The sequence below is a fragment of the Nesoenas mayeri genome (genome assembly GCF_963082525.1).
Source record: "Nesoenas mayeri genome assembly, chromosome: 5".
Taxonomy (NCBI): Eukaryota; Metazoa; Chordata; class Aves; order Columbiformes; family Columbidae; genus Nesoenas; species Nesoenas mayeri.
Genome location: NC_137548.1, coordinates 2,421,176 through 2,444,846, shown reverse-complemented (window position 1 = coordinate 2,444,846; position 23,671 = coordinate 2,421,176). Strand labels below are relative to the sequence as shown.

Below are 23,671 nucleotides of genomic sequence, written 5' to 3'. Positions count from 1 at the left end.
ACGGTGGCTTGTGCTTGTAATCCAAGTGCTGGGGAGGCTGAAATGGGTGGATGGCTGGAGCCTGGGGGTTCTGGGCTGCAGGGAGCTGTGCCAAGTGGGTGTCGATGTGGTAGGACCACCAGGTCACCTATGGAGGGTGAACTGGCCCAGGTTGGAGATGGAGCAGATCAAAGCCTCCATGCTGATCGGTAGTGGGATGGCGACTGTGAACGGTCGCTGTAGTGAGGGAGTGGGACTTGGTTTCTTTTTGCTCGGAAAACGGGGCAGCGAGGTACCGGGTCTGTTACCCGACACACCGGGGAGCCCCAACCCAGCCAGAGGAGCAGCCACCAGATCTCAGGGGGGTTCTGCAGGGGAGGAGAGAGGAACAGAGGGGAAAAAAAGGAGATGTTTCTAAAAGGGGAGGGGCACACTCTTTTAAAGAAACTCCTCCATCAAGGGGATGCCCCTGATCCTGCGCTGCCCCCAGCTAGATCCCACCGTGCGGCACTGGCAGCAACCTCCAAATCATGCAACGAATTGGGGTTTGCGCTGCGGCGGCGCCAGCTGCCCTGGAAGCGGCTGCCGCTCCTCCGCCAGCGCCTGCTCAGCCGGTGCGACCTGTGTGCTGCTGGGATGAGAACGGGGAGCGGAAAGCGAGCAAGAGGCAGGAGGGCGTCCCAGACGGGGCGGTCCCGGGCGCTGTCACAGCTCTAGAGCCCGCAGCGCCGCTTCTCCACCGCCGGGCGCAGTGGCGTGCGCCTGTTGTCCCAGCTGGCCACGGGAGGCAGAGTCTGTCGGATCGCTTGAGCCCAGGGTTCGAGTCCCGCAGAGCGGCGCTGAGGCTGCCGGAGCTGAGGTTCGGTGTTGAAACCCCGGAGGGGTGGGGCCGGGGGCACCAGTTGTAGTAATTGAGTATTGAATCCGAGTCCTGACGCAGAGAAACGCTTGCGGACCTGGGCAACACAAAGAGACGCGGGCTCACTTTTGCGCCGTTCGGGGCTTATTTTGACACCCGCGCTCATCTTTTGCCCCCACGACCCCCCCCTCACGCTACCGCCTCCTGCCGGCCCGCGGCGGCGCCGCCACCCACCGCCCCCCTCCCTCCCGGCTCCGTGTCTCTGCGCATGCGCGGGACGCGGCGGAGCGGAGAGAATTGGCGCGGGACGCGACCCGTAGCGGGCGGTGGCGCAGGCGCGGTGGCCGGTAGCGCTGTGAGTCCCACCGGGAGGCGGCGGCAGCGGCAGTAGTAGTAGTAGTACCACCGCCACCACCATGAAGTCCCGCTTCAGCACCGTCGACATCCGAGCGGTGCTGGCCGAGCTCCGGCACAGGTACCGCTCCCCTCAGCCGGGCCCTGTCGGTAGCGCCTCATTCTCCTCAACCGGCCCGGCCCTGTCCCCGCCGCTGCAGGGCCTGTGGTGCTGCCTGAGCGGCCCCGGCGCACCTTCCGCCACAGGGCAGTCACGGCAGGCCCGGTGTCCCCCCCAGGCTCTGTCCGGGCAGCAATGAGCGCTGTTTCCCCACAGTGTGCCCAGGGAAGGCGCTGTGGCCTGTCAGCTGCTCTCACAGTGACAGCCTCGCATCTGTGCCCTGTGGAGCTCTCGTACCCTCCTGCTGCCCAGGGCAATCTGCATATTCAGCCCCACGCTGAAGAAAATAACGAGACTGACCCTCCAGACCGTTTTGGTGCTTGTACTGGGAATACTGGTGCTGGCAAAGGGCTCCCTGAGCAGTGCAGAGGTCAGCCCGGAGGAGCAAAATGTTCCAATAAATTTTATATCCTTGCCCCAAAAAGGGGTGTTTGCAGGAGCCAGAACCCTCCATCCTCCGCGGTGTTCTTGCTTCAACTTATTGCACCTTATCCATGAACAGCAATTTCTCCATCTTTTGGTTGTTCAGCTTCCAGCTCATTCCATTAATCTTCCTTCGCTGCCTCCTCAGTTACTGCCTGGCAATTTATCATAGCGTGCGCTTCTGTGTATTTTGATTTACACTGAGGTTTTTTTTCAGCCACTTGTATGGTTTGTGTATCGTGTTCTCTGTGTATTTTCTTTTTGACAGCTTACTGGGAATGAGAGTCAACAATGTTTATGATGTGGATAACAAGACATATCTTATCCGCCTTCAAAAGTAAGAACTTCTTTAAATTTCTTCTTGCTGTTGCTGTACAAATGAGAACTAGATTTTGTTGTATGTATGTAATTTCTATTGATAGATGTTTGGCTTTCCTGACTGTTTTTCAGTGAAATTCTATTGTTCTTGTCCTAATGGACAACAGGATGACCATGAGCCAGCACTGTGCCCTTGTGGCCAGGAAGGCCAATGGTACCTGGGGTGTATTACAAGGGGGGTGGTCAGTAGATCGAGAGAGGTTCTCCTTCCCCTCTACTCTGCCCTGGTGAGACCCCATCTGGAATATTGTGTCCAGTCGTGGCCCCTCAGTTCCAGCAGGACAGGGAACTGCTGGAGAGGGTCCAGTGTAGGGCAACAAAGATGCTGAAGGGAGTGGAGCATCTCCCTTATGAGGAAAGGCTGAGGGAGCTGGGGCTCTTTAGTTTGGAGAAGAGGAGACTGAGGGTTGACCTTATTAATGTTTATAAATATATAAAGGGTGAGTGGCACAAGGATGGAGCCAGGCTCTTCTCGGTGGCAAACAATGACAGGACAAGGGGTAATGGGATCAAGCTGGAACACAAGAGGTTCCACTTAAATTTGAGAAAAAACTTCTTCTCAGTGAGGGTGACAGAGCCTGGAACAGGCTGCCCAGGGAGGTTGTGGAGTCTCCTTCCCTGGAGACATTCCAACCCGCCTGGAGATGTTCCTGTGCGACCTCACCTGGGCGTTTCTGCTCCAGCAGGGGGATTGCACTCGATGAGCTTTTGAGGTCCCTTCCAATCCCAAACATACTATGATACTGTGAAATGCAGTAGTTTTTACCCAAGATGTTCTCAAGAGAGAGCATATGTAGTGTGAAATCCTGCAGAAAATATACGAAAGGCCAAAGGTGTTTGTGTAAAAACACACAATCATCGTCGTTTCTTTTTGTGGGGAGAGAAGAGTTGGAGGAATGAAGAGCAACATTGGGTAAGTGACACTGGTGCCCAGGCCACATAGGAGGCCGGGCTCATGTCACATTGCTGACCTGACCACTTTGGGCAACGACATTTTTTGTAGATAGCGCGCTGCAGGTTTATGGTGCTTTGGTCTCGTCCCAGTACAAACCAGTGTGTGTAAGGGGCGGCCACTCACGTGCCCAGTGCTGAGTCTTTGTTTTGTTAACAGACCAGACTGCAAGGCCACGCTGCTGCTCGAATCCGGTATCCGCATCCACACAACGGAGTTCGAGTGGCCGAAAAACATGATGCCATCTAGCTTTGCAATGAAGGTAATCTAACCTGCGATTTCTTTTGAATGAGGTGGCTGGATATCAGAAAACAACGTTCATGTTCTCTCTCTGGAGAGAGAAGAAAATAGTGGAAGGATTTGCCTGGTGGATCCTGATCAAGCGGGTGACTAAAGACAAGGGAAGAGCAAGTGTGGTCCAGGAGTCGCGTCACTGAAGTTCAGTGCCCAAAACGATGAAAATGTGAATTTATGAAGACTCATATTAATATGCTGGACGTTTTCTGCATCACCCAGATCTTTTGGAATTTTACTTCAGCAAAATCCTTGTCATTGCAGTTGGATTGTCCAGATTTTTAGGCTCTGGATGCAGCTCCTTATGTTAATAGGGTTCTGCTGTTCAATCTTCTGGCCTTTGAGGGTTCAGTACTCGCTCTAAGCTGCTCAGTTGTGTTCCTGTGGGTAGATCTGCAGGGATCCAACCCCAGTGGTGACTCACACGGGTCTATTTAGCCCACACCTCTGGATTTCACCTCAGTGAAATGACTCAGCAAAGATTCTCCAGGATGGCTTTCCACGTCATATATGGATGCAGGATAATCCTGCTTCTCTTTATAAAAGAAACCCTTTGAATTTTAACTAGCTGCTTACTTGTTGAGCTAAATAAATACCAGTTTTTAATGGCAAAAATGGCTTAACCGTAAGAACTTTTAGCAATTATATTACCTATTAATTTTAAGGTATTATTTTGCTAAGAGCTGCCACACCTCTGTATTACCAAGATCTGCATTTTTACCCTCATGGTGTTTGTATTACATAAGAAGTGATCAGTGTAACAGGAGAGATCTATAAAGAATGTAATTCAGTATAAAATGTCACAAGCAGCTCTGTTTGCATCATCTCACGGACGTTTTCTCCGTTACTGACAGTGCCGTAAGCATTTAAAGACCAGAAGACTTGTCAGTGTGAAGCAGCTGGGCATAGACCGGATTGTGGATTTCCAGTTTGGAAGCGATGAAGCTGCTTATCACCTCATCGTTGAGCTGTACGACAGGGTGAGCGCAAAGCGTGTCCTCGGTAAGCAAACACCTGAGCGTGGCCCTTGCTGATGTTCCCCTGTGCTATCCGCAGGGAAACATTGTCCTCACAGACCACGAATACATCATTTTAAACATTCTGAGGTTTCGCACGGACGAAGCGGACGATGTGAGATTTGCCGTTCGGGAACGATACCCCGTCGACAATGCAAAAGCAGCTGCACCTCTGCCAACCTTGGAAAGGTAATTGCTTTTAGATGGTGTGATATATATATTGGAATAAATCCAAATTGCTTGGAACTGTGAAAGGCAGCTTGTCTTCGGGTAGGCTTTTCGCATATTACAGGCCATTTTGCGCTGCTTTTTTTAAAATTGAAAATGTTTTTTAGCTTGCAAGCAATACAATGTAGCCTTAAACTCCATTCTTCTTTGGAATTACAAGTCTCCATTATCTTTTGTAGGTTAACTGAAATAATATCAAATGCACCCAAAGGGGAACAACTGAAGAGGGTTCTTAACCCACATCTTCGTAAGTAATTGTGTTTTGGGAGAAAAGAAAATGAGGTCAATACGCATTATGTTTAGATGGTGCTGAAAATTTGAACAGCTTCAAGCAGTCTTTTGTTTTGATGTTGTTCATGACAATCTGCTTTTATGTTGTTTGAAGAACAACAAAACCTCTGAGCCTTTGAAAGCAGAGTAGAATTTTTTGATTCTGAGCCAACTGCATGAAGAATGTGATCCTGCAGTGATTAGCACCTGAGAGTAGTAATACCAGGATGCTCGACATGTGTGCTCTGGTAGCAAAACACCCTGTGCCTCAGTTTTTCTGACCACAGAACAAAATTTGACTTGTGTGACGTAGTCAGAACGATTTTGATTTATCCTCCTGATTTGTCGGTCTTGATTGAGCACAGGATTGCCTGGCAGGAACCTCTGAACAGCTCAAAGCACGTGATTTGCAGACCTAAGTATTACTTTCCCCATTTCTTGATTCTCTTTTTTCCTGCACCCATGTCCCTCTTTTTTCCACCCCAGTCTCCTCCTAAATAAACCGCACTGCTAATTACTTTCCTCTACTGGTCCCAGTTTTGCTATATCCATACCCAAATTTGATATTTCTGATGCCGTTACCTGATCTGACTGCCCTGGCACGGTGGTCTGGCAAAGCTCCACTCTGAAAGGTCCAGAGTTCTTCCCTTCAGCTCCCGTGTGAATATGGCTGTTTCCCACCCCACTTCTCCTTAACCATCTGTGAAACGCGACCATCCCTCCTGCTGCTTCTCTAATTTTTGTCACTTCTCATGCTGGCAACCATCATGTCCAGTTCTGTGGCTCCTCAAACCCCATGTGGTTGCTTAACCTCGGGCCAGCACCTGGTCAGCAGCCCTCTCATTAACCTGCAGCCCTAATGAGCACACTAATATTTTCCCAGAAGAGGCTCAATCCCAGCAGTTTTACATTGTAGAGATTTCCCATGGCTGATCAGCAGGCAACTTTATAGCTTGGGTTGGATTTTCCTTCCACGCACTTATCAAATCTCCTTTTGAACATGTAGGAACTTGTGGCATCCGTGGGTTTTGTGGTGAGGTGTTCTGCTTGCTTCGTGTCACATGAAAAGTCACCTTTGTTTGTTCTGAAACTCATCTCCTCAGTTTTACTTGGTTCTCTTGTATTGGATTTGCAGAGGCGAGCAGTTGCTGCCTATTTATCAACTCCACACCGCTTATTGTATAAGTTTTGGTGATTTTTAGGCTGAGCAGCCTACTGCACAGCGCACACAGCCTTTCCTCATACAGAATCCCTTCCAAGCCTGTGATGACACTTGTTGCCCTTCTCTGAGCCTTTTGTAGCTCTCCCTGTTTTGAAACAGGGTAAGTAAAAGTGTACAGAACGTTCGCCCCATGGATTTATACTGCGGTGTGATTTCCCTTGTCTGTTCTCTATTCCTTTCCTACTAATTCCCAACACACAGCTCGACTCTTTTGTGTTGGCTGACAATCGAGCTGATGTTTCCACAGGACCATCTGTTTTTAAGTCTTGCTCTGAAACAGAAATGATCAGTTGGAAATACATGCAAGCAGGATAGTCTTTCCTCATGTAGATCATTTAGTGTTGTTTTACAGGGAGTTCATGTGTTAATTCTTGATCTAATCACTCACTATCGCTTGTTTTTCTCCAGTTTTTCACAGCTGGGTGTTCTCTTTGTTCCTTAGACGAATTGTGTTTCCCCTGGCGGCTTTGCCCTTTGTTCACCCTTCCAGGGTCCGGTAGGTGTATGTTGGTCAGTGCAGGTCCCTGGAGAGCTCACCTTTCCTCCCCTCGCTCCAAACTGACAGTTTATATCTCCTCCGTTACCCATTTTACCTGTTTTTCAGCCACTTTTAACCCAGACAGGGGTCATCCTGTTATCCAATGGCCGCTTGTTTTCTCTCAGATCTTTGCTAAACGCTATCTGCAAATCCAAGCAGACCATATCTACGTGACCTCTCTTGTCACCATGCTTTTTAACTGTCTTGTAGAGTTATGATTCCAAATACAAACCTGCTGCATCTTTTATGTCTAGTGCAAACCTCTCTGCTCATTTTAGTCTTTAGCCTAAAAAGAATTTATAGTTTTTTAGTTCCTTTTTAGTATGACCAGTGCATTAACATCCTCGTGCCTGTTGCTGCTAAGGCAAGAGAGATATTGCAAGCTACAGATGGCAGTTGGGCATCTCCATCCTTGAGTTCTTTTAGACACCTGGCTGAATACTGCGTGATCCTGAGGATTTACCGCTGCATGTTTTGTCTGTTGAATCCATCACCTCTTCTGACAACTGGATTTGAGGCAGATTTTCTGACATATTGCCCACAGAGGAACATTCCTGTGCCCCTGCACTATGAATAAAACTCAAGACATTAATTTAATTTTCCTGCTATGGTCATATCTGAGTGTTCCTTGTGCACTTTGATCACTTCTTGAACCTACTGATCTGAACAGGCTTCCTGCTTATGATGTATCAGGAAAACGCTTTATTATTAATCTTGATTTTTTTCCTGATTTTCTCAAGATTAATTTTGGCCAGTGTTGCTGTGTTTTACGTTCACCTGCCAGGGTTTGATCTCAAGGGGCACAACCTCAGATAACTTTTTGCTTTTAACAGTTTCTCTTTCCCCGCTGTTTAGTCATGCCAGCCTTTCTTGGATTTTTCTGAAATGCTGTTTAATACGTAACACGTGTTTGTTCTGCACCCCCAAACCTGCATCTTTAAATAGCCTGCAGGTTGTTTGCAGACATTGCCTTTTATTGATTGACTTAATTGCTTCCCTTCTAAGAAGCTTCCTTGATTTATGTAATCTTCTCTTTTGAACTGAGGGTGCCCATAGATTTCTTGGGCCGTTGTTGTGCTAGCGTGGATCCAGGTAAACTTGAGTGTCAGCCTTGCAGCAGGACATGACATCTGTCCCGCTGGGCTGGCATGATCGCAACCTGATTTAGCTGCTCTGTGTCCAGCTTTCTTAGTGTTTCTGCTTTACGTGTTCTTAGTTAAACCTGGTTTTCCATGGCCCCATCTTGTTTCTTAGTCTTTAAGGATCTTTGTAGGAGCTTTTATGTTTTCATCTGCTGCTTCTTGGCACCCCGTTCAGACGGGGCTGCATCTGGTTCTGTTGCCACTTGGTTCACGTGTGACTTTACCAGCTTTTTCCTGGTGCTTTATCTGAAGCTGCAGAATTCATGTGGCTTTACCCCATCCCAAGCCAGGCAGTTTGGTTCAGAATCTTCAGAATCTTCAGAATCTTTCCTACCCCCTTTTAAATTTAAAGTTTTCATTCTATTTTAGCCAATGTGAAGCCCTTCCTGTATATCCCCACTCTGTCCTAGACCTTTCCCAGCTCCAGATGAACCTCAGCATCCTCAAGTTTTGGAAGAAGGGACCAGATGTGAGCTGAGACCCAGCTGCCCTGGGGACAGTCACCAAGGGTGTCCTGAGCATCTGCTCCTCCTGAACTGAGACCACAACTCCCTCCCCTCCCCAGCCTTCCTGAGGATTCAATGCAGAGTCACGGCCATGGCTTGTTGATTTTAATGTGAATACAAGTTTCTTTGTGGATGTTTTCTACAGATGATTCTTTATCATTATTTTTTAACAGCTTATGGAGCCACCCTCATTGAGCATTGCCTTATAGAAGTCGGATTCTCTGGTTATGTCAAAATAGATCAGCATATGGAAAGTAAAGGTATGTAGGAAATAATATTTTAAAGGCTATACTGTATATATTGTAATTTTTATGTCTGTGTAGTATTTTTTTTCCAAAGAGATGAGTAATCCTTAAACCTATAGTACTGACTTATATACTGTAATATTTTTAGGTTGGGCACCAACCTTGTTCACGTTAAAACTTTGGAATTTTGCTTGTATCGCAATTAAAACCTCAGGCTCCTCTTATAGTCTAAATGGTTTTATAATGAGATACACCCTTAAACATCAGCTGAGTTCTGGCCATATAAGGGAATGTTCTACAAGAATCCTGTATAGAAGAGTGAGCATCAAACTCTTCCTTTATGTATAGCAAACATGGTGGGGATGTCATTGAGTAGCAGCTTTACATTTATTGGGAAATTATGGATTTGGGTAGCAAAGTTAGAATAGATTTTTCTATAGTCTTATTTTTCTTGCGTGCTTTATATTTGCCATAAATCAAGAGGATATTACTTCCTACTGCATTGTGGTGCTGTAATAAATCACCTTTGTAACAAGCAAATAACTTCTCACAGCTACTAGTTTATGCTTTGCAGTCTGATTTTTTGCAAAGTGCAATTTTGTGGTCTCGTTTTCATGAAACTTAAATAATTATGTCTTAGAAGTACCTATATAGATATTTTATTAAGAAATTCCTGAAGCGTAAAATGTGCACTAGGGCTCCTGTTTAAAATGAACAGTAATTGCTGTAGTGAAGCACCAGGGGTAAAGAATACCTGTGATTTTAGTTTTGAGACATTCTAGAATCCTGCTTCACGTGGTTAGGTTGGCGCTTCATCGGAAGAGCAGTTGCCTTGGCCTTTTGTTGCTTTGCTGTTGTGTTGTGTTTATATAAAAATATCTTTCTGTTCTGGGTGTTTTAAAATATTCTTCTCCTCCCCCTTCTCTCTTTAGAAAATGTTGAAAAAGTGCTCACTGCTTTAGAGAAAGCAGAAGAATACATGACACTGACCGACGACTTCAGCGGGCAGGTGGGTCTCAGTTGGGCACCTTGGTTACTGGTTGTGCAGGAATTGCAGGTTTAAACTGGCCGGCGGGTGTTGTTCAGCACGTGTTTGCTCCCGGTTTTATCAGCTACAGGTTTTATTCTGGGAGCTTGGGCGCCAGGTAGCGACGAGGAGGAAAAATTCCTTCCTTGCACTGGATGTGCAGCAATTGAATCATCTACAGGCAGATTATGTAGGTCCTATGCACTCAGTCAATCACAGCACTTCTGCCACAAGGTCTCCGTGCTATAATTAATTACTGTCTCACGCTGATGAGTAGGTCAGCACCTAAAACTTCCTGCCTTGCCAAGATAAGGGGTGTCGTTTTCAAAGACAAATGCTGATAATGTATTTATATATCTTTTTTTAGGGTTATATTATCCAGAAAAGAGAGAAAAAGCCAAGCCTGGAACCAGATAAACCAGCAGAAGATATCTACACGTAACTACTTGAAGTCTTTATTTCTTTCTTACTAGACTGCATAACATAAATTAGTTTTCAGGTGATAATATCAAATGTGTATTTTACAGATATGAGGAATTTCATCCTTTCTTGTTTTCTCAACATTCAAAATGTCCGTACTTGGAATTTGACTCATTCAATAAGGTACAGTGCTTTTGCTGATACTGTACTTAGAGCTTTAATTGACTGCTGCTAAAAAGAGTAATGAAAATGTAGTGCGGAATTTGGTAATGAAAACATAGATTAATTTTATGGATAAATGTTTTATGTGGAAAAGGCCAATTAAAACAGGGCCTTTTGGTACTGCTGAGCAGTGCTGTCTTGGTTAACTCAGCTCCAGCTGAAATACGGTGCTGAGCGTGTCCTGAACTGCGGGGAAGGCAGCTCTTACCTTTCCTGGTCAAACATTTCATTAGCGGGGAGTTCAGATGCTGAGTTATCACTGGAGTCAAACAGTTGTCACATTTATACATTCCCAGTTACAACTTTGAAAGCTTCAGGCACCTGATTTAATATTTCCTGGAGTGTTGTCCTTCCTGGTCCTTGACTCATTAACATCTGAAATCATTAACTGCGTGTTGTTCCCGACCTTGATCTCCAGAGTTCCCGTTTCACTTTCCTACCCTGCTGCTCGGCTGAATTTCTGTCATCTCCATCACAGCACTGACGATCTAAACAGCCCAAAACCTTCTTTAGCTTTAAGCAGCTGGAGCACCAGAGCAGTTCATAGACATACTTCCTAGATTTTTTTGTGGTTTGTTGACTTGCTGAAGCAGCAGGAATTCAGGGCTGACAGGTCTGCAATTGCAAGCATTTAATCTGAAAAGCACATTGTGTCAAACAGCAGCTTCCTTTTCATCATTTCTTAGCTGTATTTTGGCCGCTTGTTTAGTTGTGCGTAGCCCTGGTTTGTGGCGAGACGTATCCTTGAGTATCTTGCTGAACTCATCACACGCGAAGGTAAAATGGAGGAAGTTACTGAGCCCCGTTTTAGCATCGGTCTCTTCTAGGGCTTTGCAGCCACCTCTCTTAAGCAGAACCTCTGCTTATTTCTGCTATAACTTAGTGCAGTTTGAACATCCTTAAAATTGATTTTCTCTTGCAGGCAGTAGACGAGTTCTACTCCAAGCTAGAGGGACAGAAAATAGATCTGAAAGCGTTGCAGCAGGTACGCACTCAGCCCAGAGGGGAGCAGCCCAGGGGCCTCCCTGAGCTTCACATTTGGTTCTTGTAGCCTGGGATGAGGGGGGTGTCACTTCTGATTTGGTCAGGGGGTGGATTTCAAGATGTGTGATGTAGCAGTTGGTTCTGCTTGGTATGCAAGTAGCATTAACAATATTTTGGAGATTGCATCTTATGCTGCTGTATTTTTCTGTGTTGGAGTGTTCTGTTGAATGTCTTGCGGTGGTGAGGTGATAAGATGTCATTTGCTTATATATTTTTCCACCTTTCTTATTTTTGAAAGGAAAAACAAGCATTGAAGAAACTTGAAAATGTCCGTAGGGATCACGAGCACAGACTAGAAGCTCTTCAGCAAGCTCAGGTAAGGCTGAGATGATTTTTTTATTATAGTTTTTTTAACTAAGAAGATACTTAATGTTTCTTGAAGAGTTGTACCTGCCCATCGTGCTGGCTACAGCCAGCGTTAGACCCCAAAGTGAAGCTTCCCCTTGGCTGTGAGCGCCCTGTAGCCCCTTGGGGAGCCCAGGCCTACCTGGTGGGTTCTACTTCCTTCCAAATGCTTTGTACCTCGGCCAAAATTTGCTCGTGCCATTGCCCTTTGTGATCACTTCCATGTCATTCTTGGGTTTCATCCCAATATTAATTACTTTTTTTTTTGGTAAACTATTGCTGAGCGTCTTTTTAGCTTCAATAGGCATAAACTTTTTTCTTTCCTTAAGGAAGCTGATAAGATAAAAGGAGAACTTATAGAAATGAACCTGGAGATCGTTGACCGAGCCATCCAGGTGGTCCGGAGCGCGTTAGCCAACCAGATAGACTGGACTGAGATCGGGGCAATTGTTAAAGAAGCTCAAGCCCAGGGAGACCCCGTTGCGAGTGCAATCAAAGAATTAAAGCTTCAGACGAATCATATCACGATGCTGCTGAGGTAAGGACGTCACAAATCACTGTTCTTTGATCTAAAATTCATGTGAGATCCTGCTCCTTTCAGTGCTGCCTGTGAAAGGCTGGTGGTTCAAGACAAGCTGTTGAGAGCCTCAAGTTTTGATGCTGGTTTTTGTAGGAGTCCTGATGAGCGAGCCGGCGGTGAGGCAGCGTGTGGAGTATCATTAAAAACCTGATCCGACGCTGTATCGGGATGTTAGAAAAAAGGGAGAATTTATTTTCTGTAGCTATGAACTTTTGGTAATGCGGCAAAGCTGATTTATGAATTTTTAGTTACCTAATTTTCAGAAGTGTTAATGTATAGAATAAGCTCATTCCCAGGAGTGAGTTCTGTGTTGGCAGCCGTGTCATCGGTCGCTCTCTCCGTCTGTTTTATACTGAGCAACTATCAGTTTGCTGATCAAACCCCTCAGTCAGTGCATCAGTACAGAGCACTTGGCGATCTCGTTCCCTTTATGAAGAACATTATTTTACGCTGCTCCACCACCTTTTGCTACACAGACTCAGTACAGCTATTTTGAGGAGGATTTAACGTGCTGGTGAGAAACAAACACAAATCCAGCGTGTGTGTGCTCAGAGTACCTCTTTGAAACCAGTTTTAAACCAGCAATTTGCTGTTGTGTTCACCGTGACTGTTCTTTTTTCATGTGGTGTTCACACATAGAATGTCTTGTGTTTCTTTTACTTTAGGAAAGTAGATCTTCGGATTGTTCTTTATTTGAAGTCCTGATTTTTCTCTTGGTTGATGGCACGGATGTGTGTCCTTTGATAGAAGAAATTGCCTTGGAAAATGTCACTTCCTTGGATTGGAATATTTGTGCTCTTTATCTTTTCTTTATCTTTTGCTTTCTTTTTCCTCAAAACTTTGGGTGATTCCAAGACATAAACCAGATCGAATTTAAGGCATCTTGCAGCCTTTGTGAGAGGAGTGCATGGAGCTAATGGTGAAAAATAACCAGTTCTCTTATCTTAATCATATGATGTCGTGTGTTTTTAGGAACCCATATGTGTTATCTGAAGAGGAAGAGGAGGAAGCTGATGTAGAGAAGGAAGAAACAGAAGAACCAAAGGGGAAAAAGAAGAAGAATAAAAACAAGCAGTTGAAGAAACCTCAGAAAAACAAACCGTCTTTAGTTGACGTTGATCTCGGTTTGTCTGCCTATGCCAATGCCAAAAAGTAAGTTTTACAGTGAACGTGGGTAGTACAAGTTTCTGTATACTTGCAGTTATTGGTGGTAACAGCATTGAAAGGGCTCTTTTTAAAAATCAAAGTTAGCAATTGAAATGGGCAGCTCGCCCTGAGCCATAGGACCTGCGTTTTCACAGTATCACAGTATGTTTGGGATTGGAAGGGACCTCAAAAGATCATCCAGTCCAATCCCCCTGCTGGAGCAGGAACGCCCAGGTGAGGTCGCACAGGAACATGTCCAGGTGGGTCTTGAATGTCTCCAGAGAAGGAGACTCCACAACCACCCTGGGCAGCCTGTTCCAGGCTCTGTCACCCTTACTGAGAAGAAGTTTTTTCTCAAATTTAAGTGGAACCTCTTGTGTTCCAGCTTGATCCCATTACCCCTTGTCCTATCATTGTTTGCCACCGAGAAGAGCCTGGCTCCATCCTCATGGCGCTCACCCTTTATATATTTATAAACATTAATAAGGTCCCCCCTCAGTCTCCTCTTCTCCAAACTAAAGAGCCCCAGCTCCCTCAGCCTTTCCTCATATGAGAGATGCTCCACTCCCTTCAGCATCTTCGTTGCCCTACGCTGGACCCTCTCCAGCAGTTCCCTGTCCTGCTGGAACTGAGGGGCCCAGAACTGGACACAAGATTCCAGATGGGGTCTCACCAGGGCAGAGTAGAGGGGAAGGAGAACCTCTCTTGATCTACTGACCACCCTCCTTGTAATACACCCCAGGATGCCATTGGCCTTCCTGGCCACAAGGGCCCAGTGCTGGCTCATGGTCATCCTGTTGTCCACCAGGACCCCCAGGTCCCTTTCCCCTACACTGCTCTCTAATACGTAATTTCCCAACCTATACTGGAACCTGGGCTTGTTCCTGCCCAGATGCAGGACTCTACTCTTTCCCTTGTTAAATTTCATCAGGTTATTCCCACCCAGCTCTCCAGCCTGTCCAGGTCTCTGATGGCAGCACAACTTCCAGTGTCAGCCACTCCTCCCAGCTTGGTGTCATCAGCAAACTTGCTGATAGTACACTCTATTCCCTCGTCCAAATCGTTAATGAATATATTGAATAATACTGGCCCCAGTACAGACCCCTGAGGCACTGCACTAGATACTGGCCCTTTCTTGATCCAGAGCCAGTGTCTCGCTGTTGCACAGCGGCTGCTCTCCAGCCATCCCATTCATTTCATTCTGAGTACAATTCTGCACAGTGACACCTGGGACAAAGTGGTTAAAATCTCAAAAGTGACTGCTTAACAGCAAGTGTAGAGGACTGTGATAAGTATGTTCTGAAAATGAGTGGATCTGCTGGCATCTGAGATACAAACCACTTATGTTTCGCAGGTACTACGATCACAAGAGACATGCAGCTAAGAAAACGCAGAAGACAGTAGAAGCTGCAGAAAAGGTACTTTTTCTTGCATTTTGAAGGTATTTAAAAGCAGAGTCCTTGTCACTGATAAGTGGAAAATCCTGTCTTTGTCTAGGTGGTCCTAGTGAGACGTAAAAGATACAACCAACCAATCGGGGTTGTTTCATTCTTGAGCTTTTAAGGAAAAAGCTCAGAGAAGTTTCCTACCAACTTCCCTACTGTTCATTTAGCAGTTTTGTGGTTTCTCTGCTGCTGGATTCTGATCATGTTTTGTGTCTAAACAGGCGTTTAAATCGGCTGAGAAGAAGACGAAGCAGACGCTGCGGGAAGTTCAGACAGTTACCACCATTCAGAAAGCGAGGAAAGTCTATTGGCAAGTACAGTTTAATTGTCATTATTTAATATACTGCGAATGTGCGTGAATTTCGAGGGACTGGAAATGTGGGCTTAGTAAAAAGAGGGAACTTCACTGTTATTAAAGCTTTCTGGCAGCTCTCTGAAATATTAACAGCAGATTACGCACAAAAACCCTCAAGCCCAAAGGTTTTTATAGTCCACTAACTACATTGTTAAAACAAAATTAAATAGGAGGCCGCTGGACTTTGTAGTGATTGTACTTGTTTCATCTCAAAATATCATTGGCAGTGATATTATATTTGTACCATGTTTTGTTTTTAAGCCTCAGGCATATGGATGGATGTGAAACTATTTGCAGTGTCTTTTGTAAGGACTTGATGCCAAGATGCTTGGTATAAATACACCTCTGTAATGTTCTGGTAGTTCCAGGCGTTTTTCACACTATGATGTAATTTGGCAGGTTTGAGAAGTTCCTGTGGTTCATTAGTTCTGAGAATTACCTTATTATTGCTGGAAGAGATCAACAGCAGAATGAACTGATCGTAAAGCGCTATCTTAAACCAGGTGACAGTCTCATTAAGTGAATTATATCCCGTCTCTTCCTCCTTCCCTTCCTCCTTCCCTTCCTCCTTCCCTTCCTCCTTCCCTTCCTCCTTCCCTTCCTCCTTCCCTTCCTCCTTCCCTTCCTCCTTCCCTTCCTCCTTCCCTTCCTCCTTCCCTTCCTCCTTCCCTTCCTCCTTCCCTTCCTCCTTCCCTTCCTCCTTCCCTTCCTCCTTCCCTTCCTCCTTCCCTTCCTCCTTCCCTTCCTCCTTCCCTTCCTCCTTCCCTTCCTCCTTCCCTTCCTCCTTCCCTTCCTCCTTCCCTTCCTCCTTCCCTTCCTCCTTCCCTTCCTCCTTCCCTTCCTCCTTCCCTTCCTCCTTCCCCTTCTCCTTCCCCTTCTCCTTCCCTTTCCGTTTTGTAAATGTAAAAGAATGATATGGGAAGGTCTCTCAGCTTTATCATTAAGCTGGGTCTTAGGTAAAAAGGATCTTTGATGATGGTGAGTCCTGGAGAATGTGTGTATGTTGTCTGTAGGGTGCTGGGGGCTCTGCTGGGACAACTGGGATGGACTGAAAGGTTCCTGTATCCTCTTCCCATCCTGCTCCTCGCAGCCAAAACAGCCATTTCCAAATCTTCTGCTTAGCTCGAGTGATCTCTGTAGTTACCCTATATGTAACTGATTTGAGCGGCTTCTTTTCCAGGGGACATATACGTGCACGCCGATCTCCATGGAGCCACGAGCTGCGTGATCAAGAACCCATCAGGTACCTTGCGTGGGGCTGACGTGGGGACTCGTAGAAGCCTTGGGGACACTGTGAGCCTTGTGAGCCGCCTTCCCCTCGCAGTGGTGCCAGCTCCCGCAGACCTTTCCCTCAGGGAAAGCTCACACGCTGGATTACAGCACGTGTGGAAGTTGCAGAATTTCATGTTGTGCGTGATCTGCATTCCCTGACGTGTTGGGTGTTGTTTATAGGTGAACCGATCCCTCCACGAACGCTGACGGAGGCTGGCACGATGGCCTTGTGCTACAGCGCGGCCTGGGACGCCCGCGTTGTCACCAGTGCTTGGTGGGTCTCCCACAACCAGGTGAGGACGCTCCTTTGGGGACAGAACATCTGAAGGAGTTGGTGTGTGACCGCAAAGCGCGTGTGGGAACGGATGGAGGCTGAGGGGAGACTTTTCTCCCAGGGCAGTGGTGGAGTCACCATCCCCGGAGGGTTGGACAGATGGAGATGAGGTTCTCAGGGCCATGGAGCAGGGACAAGGGTGGGTTATGGTTGGACTCAATCATCTTGAGGGTCTTTTCCAACCAAAATGATTCTGTGATGCAGGCAAAACTTGTTCTCTGATACCGTTCGTTGCGGGTTCTCCCGCTCTGCTGCGCTTTGGGCGGAGGGGTAACCTCTGATACACCATGTGCATGGCAGAGGAGATGTTACAAGTTTGGGTTCTTACTAACAGAGACAAGGACTTTTATTGAAAAGGGAGTTTTATAATTTCTTTCAGTGTTGCTTGTAGCTTGTGTATCAGTCTTGCTACAGTCTTGCTGTGCTTCCCCACCCTCACACCCGAGCTGGCTGGAGATTACGTTAAATGGAAGGTCTCAGTACCTTTAGTGTTCTGATTTCCCGAATAACTCAGTTACTCACCCTGGGCTTGTAAAACGTAGTGCCAGGCGGAAGTGATTGAACTGAAACATCTCTTAGGAAAATGCCCTACAAAGGACAGAAAAACCTTCAGGAACAGAGTCCTGCAAACCGCTCCCATGAGTTAAACGTGCAGCTTGCTGAGTGTTGCTTCTGTTCATGCCGTTATCACACAGTGCTGGCCTGTGACTGATGCTCTTTATTGTATACCGTGATTTTTTTAGGTTTCTAAAACGGCCCCTACAGGAGAATACCTCACCACGGGAAGCTTCATGATCCGAGGTGAGATGCGAAGGAGCGGCGTGAGTTTGTCAGGAGGCATTTAGTGTGAAGATGCTGCGCTGTGCCCGGCGGCAGCCGACAGGTCCCGCTCTGCTCCTCAAAACCTGTTCAGGGTGGCTTAGAGGGACCATGGGGCGGCTGCAGCAGCGTTGGAGCTGAGGCCCTGGCCAGGAGGTCCTTAGCTAAACCGCTTTTAAGTTTCTCCTCTTCCGTTGTCATCCAAGAGACGCCACAAGCCCCAGTGTCATTTTTTCTTAGCCTGAAGCCTCTAATAAAAATGAATTTTGAAAATACATCATGTAACGTAGCTGTTAAACCTCCTCATGAGAATCTGCCTTTGTTTTTCAGGGAAGAAGAATTTTCTTCCACCTTCGTATCTGATGATGGGCTTCAGCTTCTTGTTTAAGGTACTGCTTTCTCTGCGCAGCTCCTGCTGGCTTTTCTAATTTGGTTTCAGCTGCAGGAGGCTTATTTTCTGCTTCTTGCTTATCAGTATATTCCAAATTACTTCTTTTCCCACTGGGACAAATCCAGTAAAATGCTACTGGCTGAGAATTCCTCTGCTTTCATTTCCGTTTTCCCTCAGTTTGCACTGTCTTCATTTAAATCAGACAGACGCTGTGCACGTTCCTGCCTCTGCTAAATTTTTGTACCAGCTGTTTGAAGCATGTGGGTTGTGGGTCTCCTCACTGACTGTATGTTCTGGGTGGTCAGACTGGGGTTTAAATGTGCTGGTTTAGTTTTCTTGCCTTTTGAATGGCAGAAAGTGTTCAAAGGGAAAGAATAAACCTGAGTCGGGTGTTCTCTGAATGGGTGGCGAACATCCCTGGAGCTGGTAGGGGAAAGGGACCTGGGGACAGCAGGGTGACCATGAGCCAGTACTGGGCCCTTGTGGCCAGGAAGCCAATGGGACCTGGGGTGGGTTAGAAGGGGGTGGTCAGTAGGTCAGAGAGGTTCTCCTGCCCCTCTGCTCTGCCCTGGGGAGACCACACCTGGAATCTTGTGTCCAGTTGTGGCCCCTCAGTTCCAGCAGGACAGGGAACTGCTGCAGAGAGTCCAGCGCAGCCACCAAGATGCTGAAGGGAGTGGAGCATCTCCCGTGTGAGGAAAGGCTGAGGGAGCTGGGGCTCTGGAGCTGGACAAGAGGACACTGAGGGGGGAACTCATTCCTGGGGATCAATATGGAAAGGGGCAGTGTCAGGAGGATGGAGCCAGGCTCTGCTGGTGACAACCAGTGACAGGACAAGGGGCAATGGGTACAAACTGGAACACAGGAGGTTCCACTTAAATCTGAGAAGAAACTTGTTGGAGATGAGGGTGTCAGAGCCTGGCCCAGGCTGCCCAGGGGGCTTGTGGAGTCTCCTTCTGTGCAGACATTCCAACCCGCCTGGACACCTTCCTGTGTAACCTCATCTGGGTGTTCCTGCTCCATGGGGGGATTGCACTGGATGAGCTTTCCAGGTCCCTTCCAACCCCTCACATTCTGGGATTCTGTGGTACTGGCCTGACCTAAAGGCATCTCCATTTTTAGGTGGATGAGAGCTGCGTGTGGAGACACCGAGAAGAAAGGAAGATCAAAGTGCAGGACGAGGATCTGGAAACGGTTTCCAGCAGCGCCAGTGAGCTGGTGTCGGAGGAGGTGGAGCTGTTAGGTACGGTGGCTGTGACGGGGGCTGCGTGTCCTGCTGGCACACGGGACCATTCAGGGTTTAACGTGTAGTCCCCTGCACCGTGTTCTGGGTTGGTTTGGTGTTTCTGATGTGAACCGTGTTTTCCTCACCCCTGTGCCCCAGAAGGAGGAGACAGCAGCAGCGAGGAGGAAAAAAACGAGGGTCAGGAAGGACCAGAACGGGTGGAAACCATGTCTGAGAGTAACCGTGACGAGGGCGTTGCTGACCCCGACCAGGGCAGAGCAGACGAACCTGTGCCGGAGGGCGACTCCGAAGAGGATGACGGAGAATCTGAAGATGAAGCGGAACATCCGGAGTCAAAAAACGAAGTGAAGGAGGAAGAGATAAAATACCCAGATACAACAATCGACCTGTCGCATCTTCAGTCTCAAAGGTAAGCGAAGCAGCAGCTGCGTTAATCAGCGGCGCGGGTGCTTCTGCGGATCTCCGTGCTGCCGAGACGCGGGCTGGGATGAGTTGCTGTTGCTTCTTTCGGTGCTCAGGCTGCCCCCATTTTCTTGTCAGGGCTGTTCAGACCTGAGAAACTTGAGCTGTGAGTTGTTTCAGCGGGTGCTGAGTTACTGCTCGGCGTGCGGCTGCGGGATGAGCGTGTGTCCCCCAATCCCGGGAAAGATGGGATGGAGTGGGTGCACACGGCCGCTCTGCAGGAGCAGCGCAGCACGGGGAGCCGGACATCGGGGTTCCTCTGGCGCATGCTGTTCCCAGGCTGTCGTTGTTGCTGCTCTGTGTGTGCACGTCAGAAAAACTGGCAGAGATCGTACTTGTTTTGTAAATGAAATCCTGGTGCTGCCGCCCTTTTGAATTCACCAAAACTGGAGACTTCAAGAACTAGAAAGCTGAAAACGGCGTGACCGAGTGAGCCAGTGTCCGGGCTGTGGTGGTACGTCCGTGCTTGAGCTTTCATGAGCTTCGTTTTGATCTCCCCACAGATCCTTGCAGAAAGTCATCCCCAAAGAGGAAGAGCCCAACTTGGTAAGGTCGCAGCTCAGCTGTTTGGTGCCGGGCAGCGCGCGCCGCTGCGCCTGATGTGCTCTAACTGCGTTTCACTTCTCAGAGCGACAGCAAATCCCAGGGCCGGAGGCACCTGTCTGCCAAGGAGCGGAGGTGAGAACCGCTCCGTGTCTGGACCTGGGCTTGTCTTACACCTCCCAGTCCGTGTCCATTGTCTGTCGTGCGTCTGCACTGTGGGGTGGCGGCTGTTCCCATCCTCTGGTTGTGAACAAACGGTTTCTTGTGCACTCGTGGACTCACGGTTTTACTGAGGAGGGTTCATTTCCAGCGGACGTGCCGCAGGGTTCCCCGCAGCGGGGATGCGGGGTGGTAATGCCGGCACGGGAGCCTCTCTTGTCACAAGTGTGTCAAGTGATGGTTTTCCTTAGAGAAATGAAGAAAAAGAAGCAGCAAAATGACTCTGAGAACGTGGAGCCGCTTGAAGAGAAGCAGAAGGAGCCGGAGACGCAGCCTCCCCCTGCTCCCAACGCCACCAAGGGTGCGCCGGCCCCTCCGCCCGTCAAGCGGGGCCAAAAGGTGGGCAGGGACCAGGTTACTGCGGGTTGAGCCGCTGCCGTGGGAAGTGGGGACAGAAATAGCAGGTTTCTCTCAGAATTCTGTGGCTACCTGATCATTTTAGACTCTTGGTGGTGAAACGGGAGTCTCTTGGTTACTGGTGAACTGCTCTGAAAGAGGTTTGGGAGGCCCGGGAGGAATGAACGTGTGTGTGCGTTCGGCATCTTGGTGTTTGTGGACACAAAGTCCTGGTTGATAAAGCTGTTGATGTGTTTCTTCTGCAGAGTAAAATGAAGAAGATGAAGGAGAAGTACAAGGACCAGGACGAGGAGGACCGGGAGCTCATCATGAAGCTGCTGGGGGTGAGCGAGAGGAGGGAGCTCTGTCCCCGCGACACGGTCGCTTGTGTCGCTGGCTCTGAGCTCCGTGTGTAACCGCAGTCTGCAGGGTCAGCCAAGGACGAGAAAGGGAAGAAGGGGAAAAAGGGGAAGACGAAAGAAGAGCCGGTGAAGAAGCAGCAGCAGAAACCCAAGGCCGTGCGGCGTGGTGCTGCGGGCGCCAAGGAGGTGCTGCCCGCGGGAGCGCTGCTGCACGAGTCGCAGGAGCCGGCGCCGGAGGAGCCGCAGGACGAGAAGGTGAGCAGCACGCTGTCCTGTGCGCACAGCTGTCCCTTCTCACTCTGTGCCCTGGCTGTCCTGGCGCTGCCGAGCTCCCTTCTGCCGGGAGCCTGAGTGGCTTTCGTTGGTTTTGGGGCGCCGTGGCAAACACTGTGCCTAATCTGCCACTCTGGAAGCGCATCGGTGTCAAGAAGCAGCAAAACCCCTGCAGCAATTGTTGTGCATGCACACTGCCCTCCCAGCGCAGCCGGAGCGAGGGTTTGGGGGAGAACCGAGGGTTAAGTCAAAACCTCCCACCCTCTGCAGCTGAAATGTACCCGGGTGCTCTCCAGCTTTGTTGTGAATCAGTTTCTGAATCGCAGCCCATCTCTCTCCGCCCAGCTTGGCGTGTGCTGAGCAAATTGAGGTGTTGAAAGAAATATTCTTCCCCCCACCCATGTAAAAGTGCTCTTCTTACTGTTGCTTTAAAACAAGTAAAATGCGCTTTGCAGTGAGAATGTGCCTTTCCGTGCACTGCTGATAAAAGGACCTTTTTAAAGCAGTCCTGTGCTCATTTCAGCTCTGCTGTCTCCTTTGTTTGTACAGGAGGAGCAGGACCAGGATCAGCCGGGAGTTGAGGTAAATGCTCCTGTTTGGTAAGGAAAAGGTTTTATTCCGTGTGGCACAGGCTGTGCTGTTCACAGTCCCCTTCTTGCTACTTGAACCCAACTTTCTTCTTAAAAACCATAATTTCTTTTAATTCCCACCTTGTTTTACCATGTACAACCCCCGTAGAAACCAAGGGCTGGCAAAGTGGAGGTTTGTCCCTTGTCTTTGCGTCTGGAGGCGTTTGCACCCCCGGTGCCGGTGGCTCTGGGCTGGAAGATGCCACGATACGATGCAGCGCAAATTGCTCTTTAGTTTAGAAATGTATTTACATCTAAAATTACTTCGAGGTTACCCCTGATCACAGGCTGTGGGTGTCCCCCAAGGCTGGAAATAAGTCTGTTTATTTAAATCGTTTACGGAAGGATGATAAGGGGGAGAAGGCTTTGGGGACTGTGCAGATGTAACCGCAGCGGAGCAGCGGGCAGGGGAGGGTGTGGGACACGCCGCTTTGTCCCCGCTCAGGACAGCGAGGCGCTGCTGGGCGCCCTGACGGGGCAGCCGCACCCCGAGGACATTCTGCTCTTCGCTGTTCCCATCTGCGCTCCCTACACCGCCATGAACAACTACAAGTAAGTCCGGGGCGCTGCGGGGAGGGCTCGGCGGCGCCGGCCCCACCTCACGCACCCTTTGCTTTCGAAAGGTATAAAGTCAAGCTCACTCCAGGCACCCAAAAGAAGGGCAAAGGTATGTGGTTAAAGCACAAACCCTGTTCAGGCTCCTACCTGTTGAACCAGCACCTTTCCACGTCCCGTTTCAATCTTTCCTGTGTTTTTCCAGCTGCAAAGATCGCCTTGCATAATTTTATGCAATCCAAAGAAGCTACTGCAAGAGAAAAAGACCTGTTCCGCAGTGTGAAGGTGACTTGTTCTTCTTTCTGTTGTACAAACATAACAACAGCAGCAGAATGTCCCCTTGTACAGTTTTAGGGTAAATACTCCCAAAACCAAGTGTCCTATAGTTTTTAGCAGTATTGTATTTGTCAGTACTGCTGAGACTGGAGAAATCTTTCCAAGTTGAGCCTCGGTGGTACCACTGACCCTCAGGTTTCTGTATGGTGTTGTTCTTGATCTAAAATACAGCCGGCAAAAGCATCGGCTTCCAAAAAGTCCTCTAGTTTTGCGAGGGGAGGTTCCCACTCCCACAATTGCTCCCATCCGAGTGGAGCTGACGGAAGCTGCACAAAACATTAAGTGGTTCATCAATAAAACAGAGAGCTGACATCAGCCGTATGTTGTCTGGGGAAAGCCAGCAGAGAGAAAATGTTCGTAAATGCTTTTCTACTGTGTTTAATTTCTCATTTTTCATGTTTGGCAGGACACCGATTTGTCAAGAAATATTCCTGGTAAAGTCAAAGTGTCGGCGCCTCATCTCCTGAACAAGAAAAAGAAGTGAGTGGGTGTTTGTGTTTCTCAGCCCTGGGATTGCGCGCAGTCAGAATCCAGCACCTGCAGCTGGGACGGACGGACAGACGGACAGACCCGCGCTGTTAATCTGAGCGAACGGAGCTGCCGTGGCGGCCGGCAGACCAGGACCAGTTCCTGCGTCGCGGTTTAGACGGACTCGTAACAACTCCACGCAAATGGCATAAAACACGCGAGTAATCCGCTGGCTCTTGGCCCGCGCCGTCACGTCGCGCTGTCCGTTCGGTGCCG

At 48.3% G+C, this 23,671-nt stretch overlaps 1 protein-coding gene across 3 annotated transcripts; it reads left to right on the top strand.

Annotated features, from left to right (window-relative positions):
• Positions 1 to 1,180: 1,180 nt before the first annotated feature.
• Positions 1,181 to 23,634, top strand: NEMF (nuclear export mediator factor). 3 transcript variants are annotated; one of them, XM_080344587.1, is made up of 33 exons: positions 1,181 to 1,313; positions 2,044 to 2,112; positions 3,265 to 3,367; positions 4,254 to 4,379; positions 4,456 to 4,604; positions 4,823 to 4,890; positions 8,495 to 8,581; positions 9,499 to 9,575; positions 9,961 to 10,031; positions 10,121 to 10,196; positions 11,158 to 11,220; positions 11,518 to 11,595; positions 11,954 to 12,162; positions 13,177 to 13,356; positions 14,705 to 14,768; positions 15,017 to 15,105; positions 15,550 to 15,653; positions 16,331 to 16,393; positions 16,603 to 16,715; positions 17,500 to 17,557; positions 17,906 to 17,964; positions 19,089 to 19,209; positions 19,354 to 19,621; positions 20,178 to 20,220; positions 20,303 to 20,352; positions 20,628 to 20,775; positions 21,039 to 21,116; positions 21,195 to 21,389; positions 21,957 to 21,989; positions 22,482 to 22,588; positions 22,660 to 22,703; positions 22,797 to 22,876; positions 23,334 to 23,634. In XM_080344587.1, exons 1-33 carry the CDS (start codon positions 1,255 to 1,257, stop codon positions 23,409 to 23,411), a joined length of 3,210 nt encoding a protein of 1,069 aa, XP_080200713.1. In that variant the 5' UTR covers positions 1,181 to 1,254; the 3' UTR covers positions 23,412 to 23,634. The 3 variants fall into 3 exon arrangements, with proteins under 3 accessions (XP_080200713.1, XP_080200712.1, XP_080200714.1); XM_080344586.1 differs by having other exon boundaries at positions 19,351 to 19,621; XM_080344588.1 differs by lacking the exons at positions 22,482 to 22,588; positions 22,660 to 22,703 and having other exon boundaries at positions 19,351 to 19,621.
• The last annotated feature ends 37 nt before the right edge of the window (positions 23,635 to 23,671 follow it).